General features: G+C 40.8%; 1 protein-coding gene and 1 pseudogene across 2 annotated transcripts in view; both read right to left on the reverse strand.

The window, feature by feature from the left end:
• LOC108797798 (cytochrome P450 2G1-like) overlaps positions 1-6,058 on the reverse strand; it is a 17,354-nt gene extending 11,296 nt beyond the window's left edge. The window contains exons 1-2 of one of the 2 annotated variants that reach the window (XM_018569456.1): positions 5,871-6,058; positions 288-450 (exon numbers count right to left, since the gene is read on the reverse strand). In XM_018569456.1, the coding sequence (XP_018424958.1) occupies positions 288-450; positions 5,871-6,047 (340 nt within the window). In that variant the 5' untranslated portion in view covers positions 6,048-6,058. Of the gene's footprint in view, positions 1-287; positions 451-5,863 lie in introns of both variants that reach the window. The other variant, XM_018569457.1, reaches the window with a different exon arrangement.
• Positions 6,059-11,622: 5,564 nt separating this feature from the next.
• LOC108797790 overlaps positions 11,623-17,507 on the reverse strand; it is a 12,715-nt pseudogene continuing 6,830 nt past the window's right edge.

The raw sequence follows: 17,507 nt of genomic DNA on the forward strand, positions 1-17,507 counted from the left end.
TTTTGTAAGAAAAAGTTTAGTTTGGGGGGGGGGGGGGTTAATTTATATTCAGGCCTAAATATTGCATTTAAACATCGGTGCATAAAAAAAGGCTCTGGCACAGACAGTGGCTAAATCATCATAATTTTACCTTCCTCATTGATAGCAATGTGTTTCCCCTACAGGTTACATTCTGCAGAAAATCATCCAACAATGCTAATTTCTGGTCAGAAATGTGTTCAAAAGGACTTAAAAAGTTACTAAAATTTCCCCTTTAAAGTTGACAGGCTTGTGTTAAAATTTTTTACCAAATCCTCTGAAAAAATCTTCAAACGCTTGAACTTTTCCACGGCCACTGAATTCCTCTGCTCGGTCCAGAAGCGCCTCTTTTACAGTTTCATAACCACTTAGGACAACGATAGGCTTATGGCCAAAATAAACAGTATATACCACTCCGTATTTGTCTGCAAACTAAAGTAGAAAAAGAGGATTTTTTATATTTGGCATACATTATTCAACGAAATAATAGGTTCTTAGACACTATAATTCAGAAAGGGGGAAAGATCATAAGTTGTGTTAGCACAGGCATAATAAACTATAATGTACCAACAAATATAACTTGGCCATCACTCACCTAACAAAAACTTGAACAATTAAGGTTTGGCCACAACTGAAATGCTTATTTGTCCAACAATAATGGCAACTTACAAACTGCAGTTGGCAATAGCAAACCAGTGCCAGCCACAGATTATCTGTAGGCGCCCAGCATAACATGGCTCAAAGGCCTGTCCTAATCGTCAGTTCAGGACATCCAATTAAAGCATATCTAAGCCCAAAAACAAAAATATATATATTTTCATCTTACTAGCCTTTAGATATGGTGGATGCATACAGTGAGGTCACAAGGGGGGTGCAGGGGTGCCACCAACAGAGGGGGGTGACACCAAAATGACTGGCAGTCAGGCACTTGGTCACGGACTGAGAGCCCCTACAGCGGCACAAGAGAAGGGGCCCGGAGGCATACTTAATCCTGTTGGGTCAATATCCCCTCCTCTCTTTGCTGGCACCCATCATCAAGTTTGCTGCCGGCAGTGAAGTACATCACTTCCCAAGACTGATGATGTCACACCACAGACATCATAACGCATGCATGGCGGCCACAGCGGGTGACACCCACCCTGATGCCACCGCTGGCTGCATAGGTTTTCTTTTTCAAACTCTCTCTATTTGTATAAGGTGAAACTACCAGAAACACACTTCCGGACCTAAGGTGAAAAGTCTCAATTACCCTTCTGTATCAGGTCAACAGAAATATAAAAGGATCATAGACCCCCTTCCCTTCTCCCATTGTCCATAACATAGAGGGGTTGGGTTGTCTACATAAGAGCAATGTACCTGTTAACAGTCAGCACAGGCAGAGAGTACAGGAGGTTTTCAGCTTACAGGATTTCTGATATGATCATAAGGTATGTTTTTGAATTTATGAAACAAATAAAACAAAATGATTTATTTATATATTTACAGGGACAAAAGAGACCAAATAAGAGGTTCATTGTTAGGGTTTAGATACACTTTGAGGACATGAATCATGGGCAATTTGATCGATGGCAAGGTAAGTCCCTTTGACAAAGCTGCAACAATAAGAAGAAATAGGACAGAGGGTGGAAATGATCAAGAAACAGGAACACGTCTGTTGGCTGGATGAATATGATTCAGTAATTGTGACCTTTCTTTGCACCCACACATAGGTAGCCAACCTCCTGGCCCACCCCTTTAGATGATCTAACCAATAACCAATAAACCAAGATGATCTAACCAATAAAATCTAATTTTCTTGAATTTTTAGAGAGCATAGGTCCCACAGTAACACCTATCCTTGTTGGAAGCCATGTTTCCAACTGTCAGGAGCCTCAGTCAGTACAACTCAGTTCCATTAGGTTTCCGTTCACACCAAGGTGTTTTGTCGCTCAAATCTTTGAGAGACAAAATGCTCAATACAAGCAATCCCATTCATTTCTATGGCTTCTGTTCACACCTGAGCATTTGTCCTAAGCAGAAAAATGGCTGTCACTGGAAAAAGTACATGAGCTAATTTTTGGCAGATTACAGCATGTTTTGTCCCATAGACTTCAATGGAAAACACCCAGAAAACATGCAACACAAGCATTTGCTCACATTTGTCACACAAATGTCAATCCTTCTTCTCTCAAAATGCATGACAATCACATGTAAAAACATGCAAAAAAAGTGCAACACAAATGCTATAATAAACGCGTGAAAAGCTGTTGCCTAGGTGTGAATGGAGTCTTAAACAGGAAAGACAAAGACGTCGTAGAATAGAGGATGTTCAGCAAAGTATAATCCTGTTTGTTTTGGGTTTTTTTATTATTTCCTTTGCACATGATTATATTTTCATAGTAAACATGCCTTCTTCATCTTATTCACTTTCCTAGGAGCGTCTATTCCTTCAGTAAATCCACCCCAATGCAAAAGAAAGAAATCACAATCCTGATATCCATGTAGACAAATGCAAGAAGTGTCCTTCAGGTTTCTCCTTGCTTTTAGAAAAAAAAAACCCCAGTATGAAACATACTAAACATTTTTTATATAAGATACATATATAGCGTATTTTTCGCTCCATAAGATGCACTTTTTTCCCCCTGAAAGGCGGGGGAAAATGTGTGTGTGTGTCTTATGGAGCGAATACCTACTTTTTGTACATTTAGCCCTGCTAAAGCAGAGCTAAACTTAGAGTGGAAGCCGCTGCTCGTTTAATACAAGTGATCTATTCAGATCACTTGTATTAAAACCGGGCGGCGGCGGCGCCCACCCCCCGATCCTCTGGGGGACCCGTGACCATGGGATAGGAGCTCACCATAGAGCCCCTAGAGCAGACGAAGAACGTCCGTTCTTCGTCTGCTCTGTGTGATCACTGAGACCATGGCTCTGTAATCACAGCGCCACCTGTCTCAGCAGTCACTTACTGCAGCTTCTGTCACAGAAACTGTGACAGAAACTGCTTGCGTCCTATGTACCGGTGCGCCTTATGGAGCGCAAAATACGGTACTTTGTATGTTTTACAAGTAAAGTATCTATATACTGTATGGTATCATAGGTTATCATTGTTTAACTAACATATTTGTATACAAGAATTTAGAATTTAAATATAGTGTTTGTGCTTCCCATGCGGTTTTCCATGCGGAAGACCGTGCAGCATGCAATCGCTAAAATCTTTCATCTGCATGGGTTACTCCGTCAAAAAATCGTGCTTGTATTATTTTGCGGATCTCTGATATGCTTTACTATTTTAATGTAACAATAAGAAGAAATAGGACGGGAGGATGGGAAATCATGAGGAAGCAGGAACATGTCTGTTGGCTAGATGAATATGAATTCAGTCATTGCGACCTAACTTTGCGCCCACACATAGGTAGCCAACCTTCTGGCCTCCCCTTTAGAGCACCTAACCAATAATCTTGCTTTACAAATGCCGCTTGACAAAAATTTGTCTTTGTTTTTAAATCTACAGCTTTAATTAAAACTACCTATTGATCCTGATGTGAAGTTCCTTGTTCAGGGACTTCTCATTATAGGGTGATAACACTCTCTCCCTGTCTCCCAGTTGTGCTCCTGCATTGCTCCCTGTCACACGGGCTTCTGATGGAGACTACAAGTAGCTATTTCAGCACACATTTGCGCAGACATGGTCTACTGTTGTCACCAAGAGAGAAATGACAGGCAGCCATTGCTGGAGTACATGCATGTAAAATTATTTCCTTTGCACATGATTATATTTTCATAGTAAACATGCCTTCTTCATCTTATTCACTTTCCTAGGAGCGTCTATTCCTTCAGTAAATCCACCCCAATGCAAAAGAAAGAAATCACAATCCTGATATCCATGTAGACAAATGCAAGAAGTGTCCTTCAGGTTTCTCCTTGCTTTTAGAAAAAAAAAACCCCAGTATGAAACATACTAAACATTTTTTATATAAGATACATATATAGCGTATTTTTCGCTCCATAAGATGCACTTTTTTCCCCCTGAAAGGCGGGGGAAAATGTGTGTGTGTGTCTTATGGAGCGAATACCTACTTTTTGTACATTTAGCCCTGCTAAAGCAGAGCTAAACTTAGAGTGGAAGCCGCTGCTCGTTTAATACAAGTGATCTATTCAGATCACTTGTATTAAAACCGGGCGGCGGCGGCGCCCACCCCCCGATCCTCTGGGGGACCCGTGACCATGGGATAGGAGCTCACCATAGAGCCCCTAGAGCAGACGAAGAACGTCCGTTCTTCGTCTGCTCTGTGTGATCACTGAGACCATGGCTCTGTAATCACAGCGCCACCTGTCTCAGCAGTCACTTACTGCAGCTTCTGTCACAGAAACTGTGACAGAAACTGCTTGCGTCCTATGTACCGGTGCGCCTTATGGAGCGCAAAATACGGTACTTTGTATGTTTTACAAGTAAAGTATCTATATACTGTATGGTATCATAGGTTATCATTGTTTAACTAACATATTTGTATACAAGAATTTAGAATTTAAATATAGTGTTTGTGCTTCCCATGCGGTTTTCCATGCGGAAGACCGTGCAGCATGCAATCGCTAAAATCTTTCATCTGCATGGGTTACTCCGTCAAAAAATCGTGCTTGTATTATTTTGCGGATCTCTGATATGCTTTACTATTTTAATGTAACAATAAGAAGAAATAGGACGGGAGGATGGGAAATCATGAGGAAGCAGGAACATGTCTGTTGGCTAGATGAATATGAATTCAGTCATTGCGACCTAACTTTGCGCCCACACATAGGTAGCCAACCTTCTGGCCTCCCCTTTAGAGCACCTAACCAATAATCTTGCTTTACAAATGCCGCTTGACAAAAATTTGTCTTTGTTTTTAAATCTACAGCTTTAATTAAAACTACCTATTGATCCTGATGTGAAGTTCCTTGTTCAGGGACTTCTCATTATAGGGTGATAACACTCTCTCCCTGTCTCCCAGTTGTGCTCCTGCATTGCTCCCTGTCACACGGGCTTCTGATGGAGACTACAAGTAGCTATTTCAGCACACATTTGCGCAGACATGGTCTACTGTTGTCACCAAGAGAGAAATGACAGGCAGCCATTGCTGGAGTACATGCATGTAAACGTGAAGTGGCTGCAAAGAGATTCCAATAAATCAGCAGCACTGAGATGCAGCAAAAGATAAAAAGACGAAAGCAGTATTTTCCAAAAACAAACAGCATGATAGACATCATTTAGCAAAATAAAAGTTATTTAGTTAGTGTTTACCTTAAATGGATTATTTAGGCTGGTTCTTACTGCAGTAACAACTGTAGAGATTTGCTGACCTAATTAAATTTAAAATAAAACCGGCCCATGTCATCTACCACTATAAACATTCAATGTACACACTGCTTTGTAATGTGCAGGCAAGGAGAAATCATAATGTGTACAATAACCTAAAGCAGCTGATAAAGTTTCAGTTTGCTCTAGCCATATAAAGATTTATTTTTCTTGATTAGTAACTGAGGATCTCCGTACTATGTTCATGCTCATTGCAGAACAAGCATTGATTTGTTATAAGTTTCTTAGTGTATGGGTTAACACCCAATTAATAACAAGCACACACAAGCATTGGATGAGCTCCTTTTTGCTTGCAGAGGTTTCCCCAAAGCTTTGGAAGATTTCTGCAACAGAATCTTCTTTCTTGTCCACAGAAAACAGAATAATTATTATATCATTCCTTTTGTTACCCAAGCCTCAGGAAAAAGATCATGATATTGTGATCTTACAAGCTGATCTCTTAATCCCTCTCGTACTCCGAGAGATCTGTCATCTAAACAATAAATTCAGATTCCTAGATCATTTTTCCATTACAACTGACCTCCACTAGGGATTTGACTAGTTCTCCTCTCCTTATCTGTAGCACATTGCCAAAAATGGGTAGCGGTGTTGGACCTGGCGGCAGGTTCCGGCTCCGATACATCGCGTTCCATGATGAGTATATAATAAAGGAGATGATCAGAGCCAGGAGCAGGGTGCTCATCCATGTTATGTCCATGTTGTCTTGGAGCAGAATGTTCGAACACTCTAAAGAAACACTGTTATGCAGTTAATAGATGATCGCTTAGCAAACGATTTCATTTTCTTGGCACAGTTTGCCCTGGATATGTTCAGCCATTGGTTGGCATCATTCTTACTTTTAGCTATTTCAGTTCTCAAAATTTGTATTTATCTATTGCAAAAGTCAACATGCAAGGCTTACTGTTATATAATCCTTTATTCACCCAGCTGCCAAAAAGGACAAACTATAAAAATGTGATTTGTGCTGTGGAGTTACTATGCTATTGCACTTTGTGTTATAGAATACAATTCAACGCCCTTTGGTATGTCTCCTTTGACTTGTATGTTCTTCGTAAGAGTCAAAAGGTAACAGCAGTTAATATACTTTCAAAATCATGCTGAGTACTCGTGATTAGTGCACAGTTTGGACTTTCCCCCACTGTCTTGCAGTGGTCAAAGACCTGTCCATCCGGAATGAGGTTTGGGGTTGCTGCCACTATGGGTTTGAGGTGCTAGCTAATACTGGAATTTGCCAGACCAAATTCTTTGTAACCATAATGCACTGCCTGGCCTTTGAACTTAAGGGCTCTTAGATAAGCCAACTCCCTTACTATAAAAGGGTAAGGTCACAGAAACCATATGTTCTTTACCTGTGTAAGGGAAAGAATAGGGAATGCTGCTGACAAACTTAATTTCAGAGATTAGTGTAAGACTTGTAGGAACCAGCAGGTCTGTTAAAATAGATGTAAACCATGTTGGTAGCAACTAGTTGAGCATCTTAAAGAACGGAGGGTTGGGGGAGAAAATTATTTTTCCCTTTTTTGTCCCTTCTTACATCTTAATTCTGCTGATGTCCTGCAGCCTCTTTACAGCTTGTTCCTGTGCAAGTGCACTTCAGTGATAGCAGGCTGCATGTGTTTTTTCATAAGGCATCTTTCCTTATTGGTGGTGGACGCAATTGTTTTTTCACATGCTATGGGTATTGGGTATATGAGGACACAAGAGGGGGTTGCAGTGCACCTTGAGTGAGGGTTTGCAGTGTTTTGGATGTGGCCCTACCAGGTATAAAATATGCCTACTTACATTGGGTCAAGTTGGACCTTTGTAAGTATACATAACATTTATATCTGGAGTTTAGCTTTAAGCAGAGGGGGGCAGAACAGTACATAAAGTGCTGCAAAAGGTCAAAATGTGTAAACACAAGACAGGCTTCTTTCTAGAAAACAATTTCACTTTATAAAGTGCCTAGAAAAGATTCCAGTCTAAGTGTACCTGAGGGCCACAACATGGAAGCTGTTCTGCAACAAAGACTAAAACCCCTTGCTGGGTGCCTTGTGAATACCAGGTGGCTTCTGATACACTGTGTTTTGAGTCTTGGCCAAATTGTCCACTGGCGCCACATTTTCAAGACAACCAGCACATGCTCCTAAATGTTGAGACACAAGGTAGTGAGAACAGGACCACATGTTGAGAGAGAGGGCACCGAGGGGGGAATTTATCAAAACTGGAGCAGACAGAATATGGAGCAGTTGCCCATGGCAACAAATCAGCTTCTCTCTTCAGTTTGTTCGGTTACATTTTTTAATTGAAAGATAGAAGCTGCTTGGTTGGCAGCTGCTACAGATATTCTCTGCTTCAGTTTTAATAAATTCCCCTTAGATAGTTCTCTGCCTAAAAATAAAAATAAAATAGAGCTTCAGTTCTTCTTGGATTTGAGAAAGTAAATTGTTTTTTTGGCAAAGAAAAGGAGAGCAAGGAAAAAAAGGAGAAGTATCAGGAGACAGAAATGCTGGCAGCAGCAGCGGCAGCAACAACGAGAATAACAGGGAAAAGTGTTTGGCCTTATGAGAAAATAAATAAAAAGAAAGTATCAAAAATGTAAATCTGTTTTATATATACAAACACATATACATACTATATAGTGTACATATATATAGCGATAATTGGTGGGAAAATGTTAATGTGCGACTGCCGACTGCTAAGGCAATGAACAAGAGGAAGGGGGCTGTTTTTGCCCGCTGGTATAGAAGCAGTTAAAGTGCCAAACTTGCATACAGGCACTGGCATGGGAATGTTGTTACTGGGATTGTGGTATGTGTGTTGGTGAGTGCTTCTTTGAGTTTCAAGGCTTCACTCTGGGCAAGGGCAGGCAGCCTGTGACAGTAGGATTGTATGCTTATTTTTTCTTATGTCTGCCTTTTCCCTCTTATTTCTGAGGAAAGACTCACTGGGAAAGACCAACAAGGACCAAGGGGGACTTCAATTGAGTGTTCCACCAAATGTGGTGCCCCCACAAAATCCAACTGGGTGTCCCTTCCCAACGGCAAAGTACAATATTACTGATTGTATTCCATATTATTCTTTTTATTTATTTTCCCTTTTTTGCATGGTTGTTTTTTTGCAAAACAAAGCAATATATATATATATATATATATATAATCATCATGTATCATATTTTTTATGTTTCTGTGTTTCCCCCCTTCTGTTTGCTGTAAGTTAGAGCAGCCCTTAATATAAAACTCCCACTCTTACACTGTGGCTAGTTCAATGTTAGTTCCTGCCTATGCAGAGTGCTGGATTGGAAGAGTAGTGTCTTTTTACAACACAATAAATACCAGGAAACATTCCCTGTATCTGCAAAGCTGGACAGACTGAGTTTTAGTATGTATTTTTCATAAAGTGACATATTAAATAGAACTGTCACATACCTTATGGAGCTTGAGGTGACGAGGGCGGCCTCTCTTGCAACTCTAGGGCTTAGTTTTTTGTGTGAACAAGAACAATCTACTGCTGCAGTGCATTCTATATGTACTGCACATGTACTACATATAGAATGCACTTCAGCAGTAAATTTACAATTCTGCGCTGCTAATATGAAGGGGTTAAATCATCAATAGTACATAACATGTAGTTGTACTATGGATCATTTCACCCATTCATGTTAGCAGGTCAGAATTGTAAATCTACTGCTGCAGTGCATTCTATATGTACTGTACATGTACTACATATAGAATGCACTGCAGCAGTAAATTTACAATTCTGTGCTGCTAATATGAAGGGTTTAAATGATCCATAGTACATAACATGTAGTTGTACTATGGATCATTTCACCCATTCATGTTAGCAGGTCAGAATTGTATATCTAATTCTGCAGTGCATTCTATATGTAGTACATGTACAGTACATATAGAATGCACTGCAGCAGTAGATTTACAATTCTGCACTGCTAATCTGAATGGGTTAAATGATCCGTAGTACAACTACATGTTATGTACTATTAGGTACTATGGATCATGATTGAACCTATTCATGTTAGCAGGGGATAATTGTAACTCTATTACTGCAGTGTACTGCACGTGTGTACTGTATATGTACTATGGATCATGATTTAACCTATTCATGTTAGCAGGGCAGAATTGTGAGCGTCTCCCACAAGCTGAGCATCGAGATGCAATGCAGTGATCCTGCCCAGCGCCGACTACGAGAGGCCCCGCGTGAGGCAACAGGGATCGGAGTGAAACTGTGATTGAGGGAAGCTGGGGCAGGGCTGGCTGTAAATCTATTGCTATAGTGTACTGGACATGTGTAATGTATATGTATTACATATATACAGCACACACCTCCACTACATTACAGCAATAGATTTACAATTCTCCCCAGCTAACATGAATAGGTTAAATCATGATCCATAGTACATAACATGTCGTTTTACTATGGATCATTTAAAGTCACCTGCCCCTTTAAAAAAAAGTATCGGTAATTGGTACATGAGGGGAAGTACTTGTACTTGGTCCTGAAAAAGTGGTATCGGGACATCCCTAATTCCCTACTCCTAACTATAGCTCAGCAGACCTTGGTTCATCTAATCCTTCTTGCTGCCCAATTAACTATTGCCAGGAACTGGTGAAAGCAGATTTTTCCTTTTAGGGAGGGCAAGCAAAGGGTGGATAATGTAATGAGTTATGAGTGCTTGACATGCATTCTGGATGATAATCATAAAAAGTTTTAAAAAATATGGGAGTTAGCCTTGGATATCTTATGCCCATCCAGGTATGGACTTTGATCAACTACAGTGGCTATGATGGTTCCCCACCTTCCACCTAAGGGTTGAAGGCCTGGCCCACCCCTTGTTGGTGCTATCTATCATCTATTATACTGGTCCATCTGCCCGCTTTTTTTTCTTTCTGTCCTATGTTCTCTTCACCCATTCCCTCTTTCTGCTTCAACTTCATTTTCACCTTCCCATTTGGTTATCCCTCTGCAGGGGTTCTGTTGTTGTGATATGGCATAGTTCAAGGTGTGCCTCGGTGGTGTATCCCCCTCAAATTTCTTCACATGACAGTATTATCACACTGTTGAGTTCACAGTTTTCTAATGTGCTAAACTTTAACATTTCATGATCTGTCGGTTAACTGTCTCGAAAGAGAGACTTTATGTTGCCTGACAATTGCCATCTGACTTTCATATGTACGTGTATACTTTATTCATACAATGGTTGGTAATTTAATCTCTTATTTTTCAAAAACAATTATATATTGAAATAAAAAACAAAAATAACAGGTAGAATTTGCTATTTTGAGAAATTGTTTTAATCAGTAGAACTTGTTAGTGTAAGGGTTCTTAACCAGGGGTAATACACAAATGGTGGAGTTATGGGATTAGATCTCTTTATAATTAAAACAAGTGAAACAGGAGTTTCTGCCATACTAAAACATAAAAATCATAGTGGAGAAATCAACATGATGTATCAAATCACATCTCAGTAACATTGTAAGTAACTGTACCTCTATCCCATCAGTCAGCAAAAATCTCACTAGCTATTGCTAGCTTCTGTATTTGTGATTTACCATTTTTGTAGAAATACATATTATACAATCCTTACGATTTACTTTCTGCTGTATCTATCCACATAATCTATTAGCATATTTACTAATAGCAATGGTATCTAATACGACTGGTGATTACGATTTTTGCAGTCTGGTGAAGGAGGGTATGGGGACATATTGGGCAATCCATTGGGTGTTTATAATTGTGAAAAGGTTAAGAGCCCCTGGGTTAATGCTTTGTAAATATTTGTTAAAAGAGAAATATGGGCCAATAGTTCTCTTTAGGGTGACAGCAGGACATTTACTATATCCTCCTGTGACCCAAAACTCTAGCACTGAGGTCGGGATATTGTCCGGATCCACCCCACCACCTGACTGACAGCTGGCTCTGCCTCTCTAGAAATGCATAATGATAATGATTGCCAGCTGCCATTGTATTATAGCAGTTGTTGAAAATGGTAATGACCAGCATCAGACTAAAGCTGGCCATAAATCAGTAGTTTGAAAAAAATAACTTTCGGAACATTCGTTTAATTTTGCACATGGCTATTTTAGCAAATCAACGATTGTTTTCGACCATAGGGATGAGAAAATGTGAAGACTCATGATGGAAAATTCCTAGCTTAGCATAGCATGTCCATTCCCTAGACACCAAAAAATTACTTGTGGTTGTTGGAGCAACACATAAACCTTTCTGTCGGGTATGTTTTAGTCCCAATGACATTGTAGAAAGGAATAAACTGTTGGATAAAAATTGAAAAATGCATACTAATCTAAAATTATCCAACTCGAGGAATGAAGGATATCTCATAAGATATGGGGGCACTGGCAAATCCTAATTGTTCTAGGTGCAATGTCGTTGTCTGTGAACTTTGTCTTGGAGGTCAGTGTGAAGTTCTGTAAGATGGTTGTTAAGAAAATAAACAGCTCCATACGGGCCAGACCTTCCCCAAGACACACCTGCTTCCCTGAAAAGAGAAAAATATTAGTTAGATTTGAAAGTCACATGTATTAATCTTAAAGAAGTTCTCTAAAGGAGCTGAAAACAAAAAAGATAAAAATAAATAAACTATCAAAAGATAAAATAATAATACCAGCTTTCGCTGCCATATTCAGCTTCAATATAGATACTTCGCTGCAGTACTATCTTGCTGCCATTAGATGTACTCGACATGATGACGAGCATTATTCAAATCATTTTCTCTAAGCCCAGGTTGTTCTGGACCCTTCCCCAGCCTATTACTGGAAAGGTGTGAAAAGAGAAGCAGTACAGTGATCAACTCATCACTCTTTCACTTTTTCATCCTATTAGCATGCTCCTTGTCAGCATATAAATTAAATGCCTCCTTTTGCTGCTTCTTCCTCTTACACTCCAGCCCTGTTGTACAGGAACTGCCAGAGGTTGATACCAGGACAAATTCAGATACTTTCACTGCTTGCAATTGGAAAACACATTTATTGATGTTTTAATGATTACAGAGCTGCAATAAATTGTGTCTTTTATATTTGCATAGAGTTTAGCTTTAAAGGAGAACTATGAGGTGAGTGAAAATCACTTGTCCTCATAGTTCGAACCGACGTGTGACAATGAAACTGTCACAGGTCGGCTCAGTAGATCGGGAAGTGAGTGAACACATACTGTCCCTCGCTCACTTCTTGATGATCTTCCTGCAGAGAGCAGTGACTGCCAGTCACGGATTCCTGCAGGGATTGCCCTCCTCCCCACTCCTATCCTCCAGCGCTGACTGGAGGAACGGACCGTGGAGGGGGCGGGTACAGCTGGCTCTGCCTCTAGATAGGCAGAGCCAGCTGTCATTCACACAGCTGGGTGGATCTCAACAGCATTGTCGGGATCTGTCCTGACTGCGGTGGTCTTAGTATACCACAAGCCGTAGCTCGCGATATACTGAGCTTTGGGTCACGGGAGGAGGTTAGTATATATCCTCACGTGACCCTTAAGAGAACTATGGGTAAAAACACTTACCCCATAGTTCTCGTTTAAGGATTCTACATTTAGCCCTGAGAGTTATGTGTGGGGAAGGTGTCTCCTCATCATAACAGGTTTCCCTGTTTGAAAAGTTACACCCACTTCCAGTTCCTGTGATAACTCAAACATTTTGCTTTTTCTCACACTTTCAGCCACTGAGACGCTGGTCAACAAAATTAACAGTGAGGGTGAATCTCCCCAACAGGAACAGAGACAGCAATATAATCAGACACAGGTTCCAATCCCTCCACATTCTATCCAAATGTTTGGTTTTAATACTCTTTAACATCCTTGGGAAAGCTAAGTGCTGTTCGAAGACTAAATCTAGCTCAAAAATAACTACTAAATGATACAAAACATGCTCATACATACTGTATGTATCTATGTTCTCTAACAACCAGTCCATCATGTCAAGACTCAAGGCTGTAAATCACCAAACAGCACCACCTATTGGTTGGGTGGATAGAGTTTCTTTCATTCCTAGGCAAATTTTTTAAGCTTTATGGATGATAGAAAGGTAAATGCAATTACATTATCTAATATTAACCTAGACTATCCCAAAAATATGCAATAGGAGTAAATTGCTGGTGAAAACGCACAATTAATCAAGGATGTTGGGAATTAATTAGAAACCCTTGTGTAGATCATGTTTTTTTTTCCATTGTCTTACAATTCTGCAATTAATTGCTGGTTATTTTTAAGCGGACAACATTAGTCTTGAAAATCAATTTGGTATCACAGCAGTCTATATAAAAAAGTTAATATGATATCTTCTTACATGACATAAAAGAACAGACATATGAATAAAACAAGCATCATGTGTGGATCCATTAGAAGCACCACATCAAACCTCAAATAAAGCATAGATGGAACACCTGGATTGTTGGATGGAAAGAAAACTTGATAGTGATCCCTTTAAATTAGCTTCACATGTTATAGGTACCTGCAGAGAACGGCATGAATGCATAATTCTTCTTAAAACAGCCATTACTATCCAGAAAATGGCTCGGGTCAAACTTATCGGGAGTAGCAAACTGTTTGGGATCTCTAAGAACAGTGCACAGCAGTGGGTAGACATCTGTACCCTAAATCAATAAAAAAAAGACATGCAGAGTTTGATGTATTTCTGGTTAAGATTTTTTTTAGCTGTAAAATGTGTTGCTCAAGCCATCTCCTCCCAGGCAGTAAATAGACACCAAACATGTCATGCTTAAAAATTGTGCGCACTAGCAAAAAACTAGCATACCCAAAATTGGCCATATGCGACGCTTTAAAAGCTTTTACAGCTCATCAGTTTCGTGTTATCAGTGATTGATGGCCCTAAAATTATTGCTCTCACTGCGACGTTCGCGGCGATATGTATTATGTGGGGCGTAATGGGCGCAATCGTCGTTTTCGCAGGTATGCGCACCTGACGCATGTTTACGCATGTTTAGGGGTGGGGACTTTAAAAAAAAATGTTTTTTTAAATTCCTTTTTATGTGTAACTTAAAACATTTTTGGGGGGAAACTTTACATTTTTTTCCTACTTTTTTTTTTCCACTTAACTTTATTGCTATCACAGAGGGGGCTAAGAAACCCCTATATGTGATAGCAAAATAAGTGACAGGTCCTCTTTATGGAGACATCAGGGGTCTCCAAGACCCCTAATGTCACCTGGGACCCCCCTGAAGAAGCTGATGAAGCACCGATCTGCTTCATCAGCTTCCGCACTATACACCACTGTGAACCGACCACACTCTGATCCCCTGTTACAGAGGCACTATGCTGGTCCCGGGCTCGCACCAGGCACAGCGGAGCCCGGGATCAGCGTGACAGCGGGAGGGGGCGCACATACTGGGACCCCATTCAAACGATCCGCCGGCTCTATAGCCGGCGGATCGCTTTTATGTTGACAGGCATCGCTGCCGGTTTTTAAATTATGTGTCTTTCCTGCTCGTGCGCGCCTCGCGGGGTGCATGAGTGGGCGGGACTAACAGGGCGTGTATACACGCCCAGTTACATCCAAGAAGCTCCCGGCCAGCCGTGTACACACAACGGCCGGCCGGGAGGTAGTTAAAGTACAAGAAAAATTTGTTATTGAGAAAGATGGTGCAGCGTCTTAGACAGGCATGTGATGGGAGAAACTTTCCTTGTCAAATAAGAAGGCACAAAGCAAATATCCTATGTAGAAAATGAAGCCAGAACCAAAGTTTATGGTGTTAGCACAAAACTCTATGTACAGTGGAAAGCCAACACTACAGCTGAAGAACACCATTCCCATGGGGAGGGTTGAAGCATCATGGTGTAGGAATGCTTTTCATCGGCATTGTATATTGTACATCCCAGATAAAAACCATGTCAGAAGCAAAGAATACCTCTGCCATATGATACCAGCTATTAAAGAATGTCCAACTTTATCACAAGCACTCTGTTCCAATGGATGTAAGGTGAGGAACTTAGTCTTGGATCTGTTTCTAACAGGATAGAACTGCAATAGCATGTTAAAGTACAGGCAGCTGGATCGCCAGGGCCATCTTTAATATTGATTGGACCCTGGGCATTTCCTTGGGCCCTCCCCTCCTACCTGCCACACCCCGCCCTCTACCCGCAACACTTTGCAGCTTATGGCAGGAGCAGAGCAACACTATATGGTGCTACTAGGGTTGTCACTTTTTCTTCAAGTGAAACCTGAACACTCTTGCGCCGCACTACAATTTTTTTGAGGAGAATATACAGGAGAGCAAGGAGAGACAGCCAGGAGAGAGTGAGGAGAAACAGCCAAGAGAGAAAGGAGAGACAGCCACTGAAAACTTAATAAATGGGCCAAAGTATAAACTGTCTATTACAATTTCATCCATTAGAATATTTTTGGGGGACAATAGGGGGGGGGGGGGAGAGAGAATGAACCGTCAGAGCGCAGTCCTCAAACATACTTAGTGTTGAGGAGTCCTTCTGCAGCTGAGCTGCAGACCCATCCTGTGTAAGGCTGTTTACAACCAGGAACTCCAGGGCCCTGTGGTTGCCCCTGTCTGCCTGATATCTTGTGCCCGGGTTTCAGCTGCCATTAAACCTGGACACAGCACTCACAACCAGGCCTGACCGGGTGAAACAGGTGGCAACACTAAGTTCCATGTGTGTATCTTTTGTGTGCTCAAAGAGCAACTGCTTTGGGTCCCACAACAATGACTGGGCCTGGGAAAACTGCCCCTTTTACCCTGCATTAAAGTTGGCCCTGTGGATTGCCCAGTGCCTGCAGCGTTTGGTTTGCCTTGCCAGTAGAGATGAGTGAACTTCTTAAAAATTCAATCAGGTGTGGCTTGGATATACTTTCAAAACATTCATGACATTTTAGGATATTTACACTCACTGAAGTTAACAGGAATTCAAACCAGGATCCATAACAGCAAATGATGCACAATTGTGCAGAATGGTTTGGGAAGCTCCTGGCAGCCATGGCTGATTAGATGATGGGACAAAAAAATGCCCTAAACCACTTCATTTAAATATAAAATATAATGAATGCTGAGGAAAGAAGGAAGGGACCTACTTGCACTGGCAGTCAAGCAAAGGCAACAGCAATAGCTGATATAAAGCAGAAACAGCCTTTTGAACAACAGTTGGTCCCTTTCTCCCAGAAGCCCTTTGGAAGTCAAAATTGCCAAAAATTACACTGAAATGTGTATTCATCTTAGAAAATCCCAATTCAGGAATTCCAGTCCAAATTTAAGATTAGCAGAATTTTGGGATTAATGTAGCTTGCTGGTAATCCAGCTTTGATTTTTTATTTAAAACTAGTTGATTGGAAGTGTGTACACACACATGTTCCAGTATGGAAAACCATGGAAACACGCAGTCATTCCTATAATAGAATTAATATTTGAAAATTCTGGCAACATAATTTTTTGGATGTGCACTCATTTGAACTAATAGGTATTTCATTAGTCCTTTATCCAAAACTGACCTACCTTAGGAATGGTGTAGCCCCTAAAGTTCACATCCTTTGACGTTAAGTGAGGAAGATTTATCGGGAGGATGTCACCGAATCTCTGGATCTCATGAATTACAGCATCCATATATGGCATCTTGTTTCGGTCCTCAATGTTTGCGGTGCGATTTTCACCAATCACACTGTCTATTTGCTTGTGCAGTCTGGCAGTGAAAGACATAGTTAAAATATAATCGACAAACTATTTGTAATGTTAAAACATTTTATTAATTTTATGTGTCAGTGATGAATCTAAAGACCTATAGTACATTTTTTTGCAGCTGGGAGTAGACAATGTTTTTAAAAAAATATATCATAAAGGCTTTGAAGTATAGCAAAATTTTTTAAAATAAACCCCACCCATCTTACTTCCCTAGCCCCTCCCACTCTCGCCCAACCTAACCTAACCCCATCCAGTTTTAAAAGACTAAGGGGTCTATTCACTATGCTGCCGAGGGCAGCCGAGTGAATGACCGATCAGAAGTGAAGTGAGCCGAACACTGTTCGGCTATTCACTTCAGACTGGTACGGCTGATTTCAGCCGTACATCGGCTGAAATCCGCCATACATCGGCCTGCTTCGTGTGGCTTCGGGTCGGCCGAACATGCTCAGCATGTTCGGCCGACCCAAAGTGCAGAAGGAGTTCGACTCAGCCGATCCAACATCTGGATCGGCTGA

The sequence above is a fragment of the Nanorana parkeri genome, unplaced genomic scaffold (assembly GCF_000935625.1).
Source record: "Nanorana parkeri isolate BGI_ZX_2015 unplaced genomic scaffold, ASM93562v1 scaffold1337, whole genome shotgun sequence".
In the NCBI taxonomy this organism is placed as follows: Eukaryota; Metazoa; Chordata; class Amphibia; order Anura; family Dicroglossidae; genus Nanorana; species Nanorana parkeri.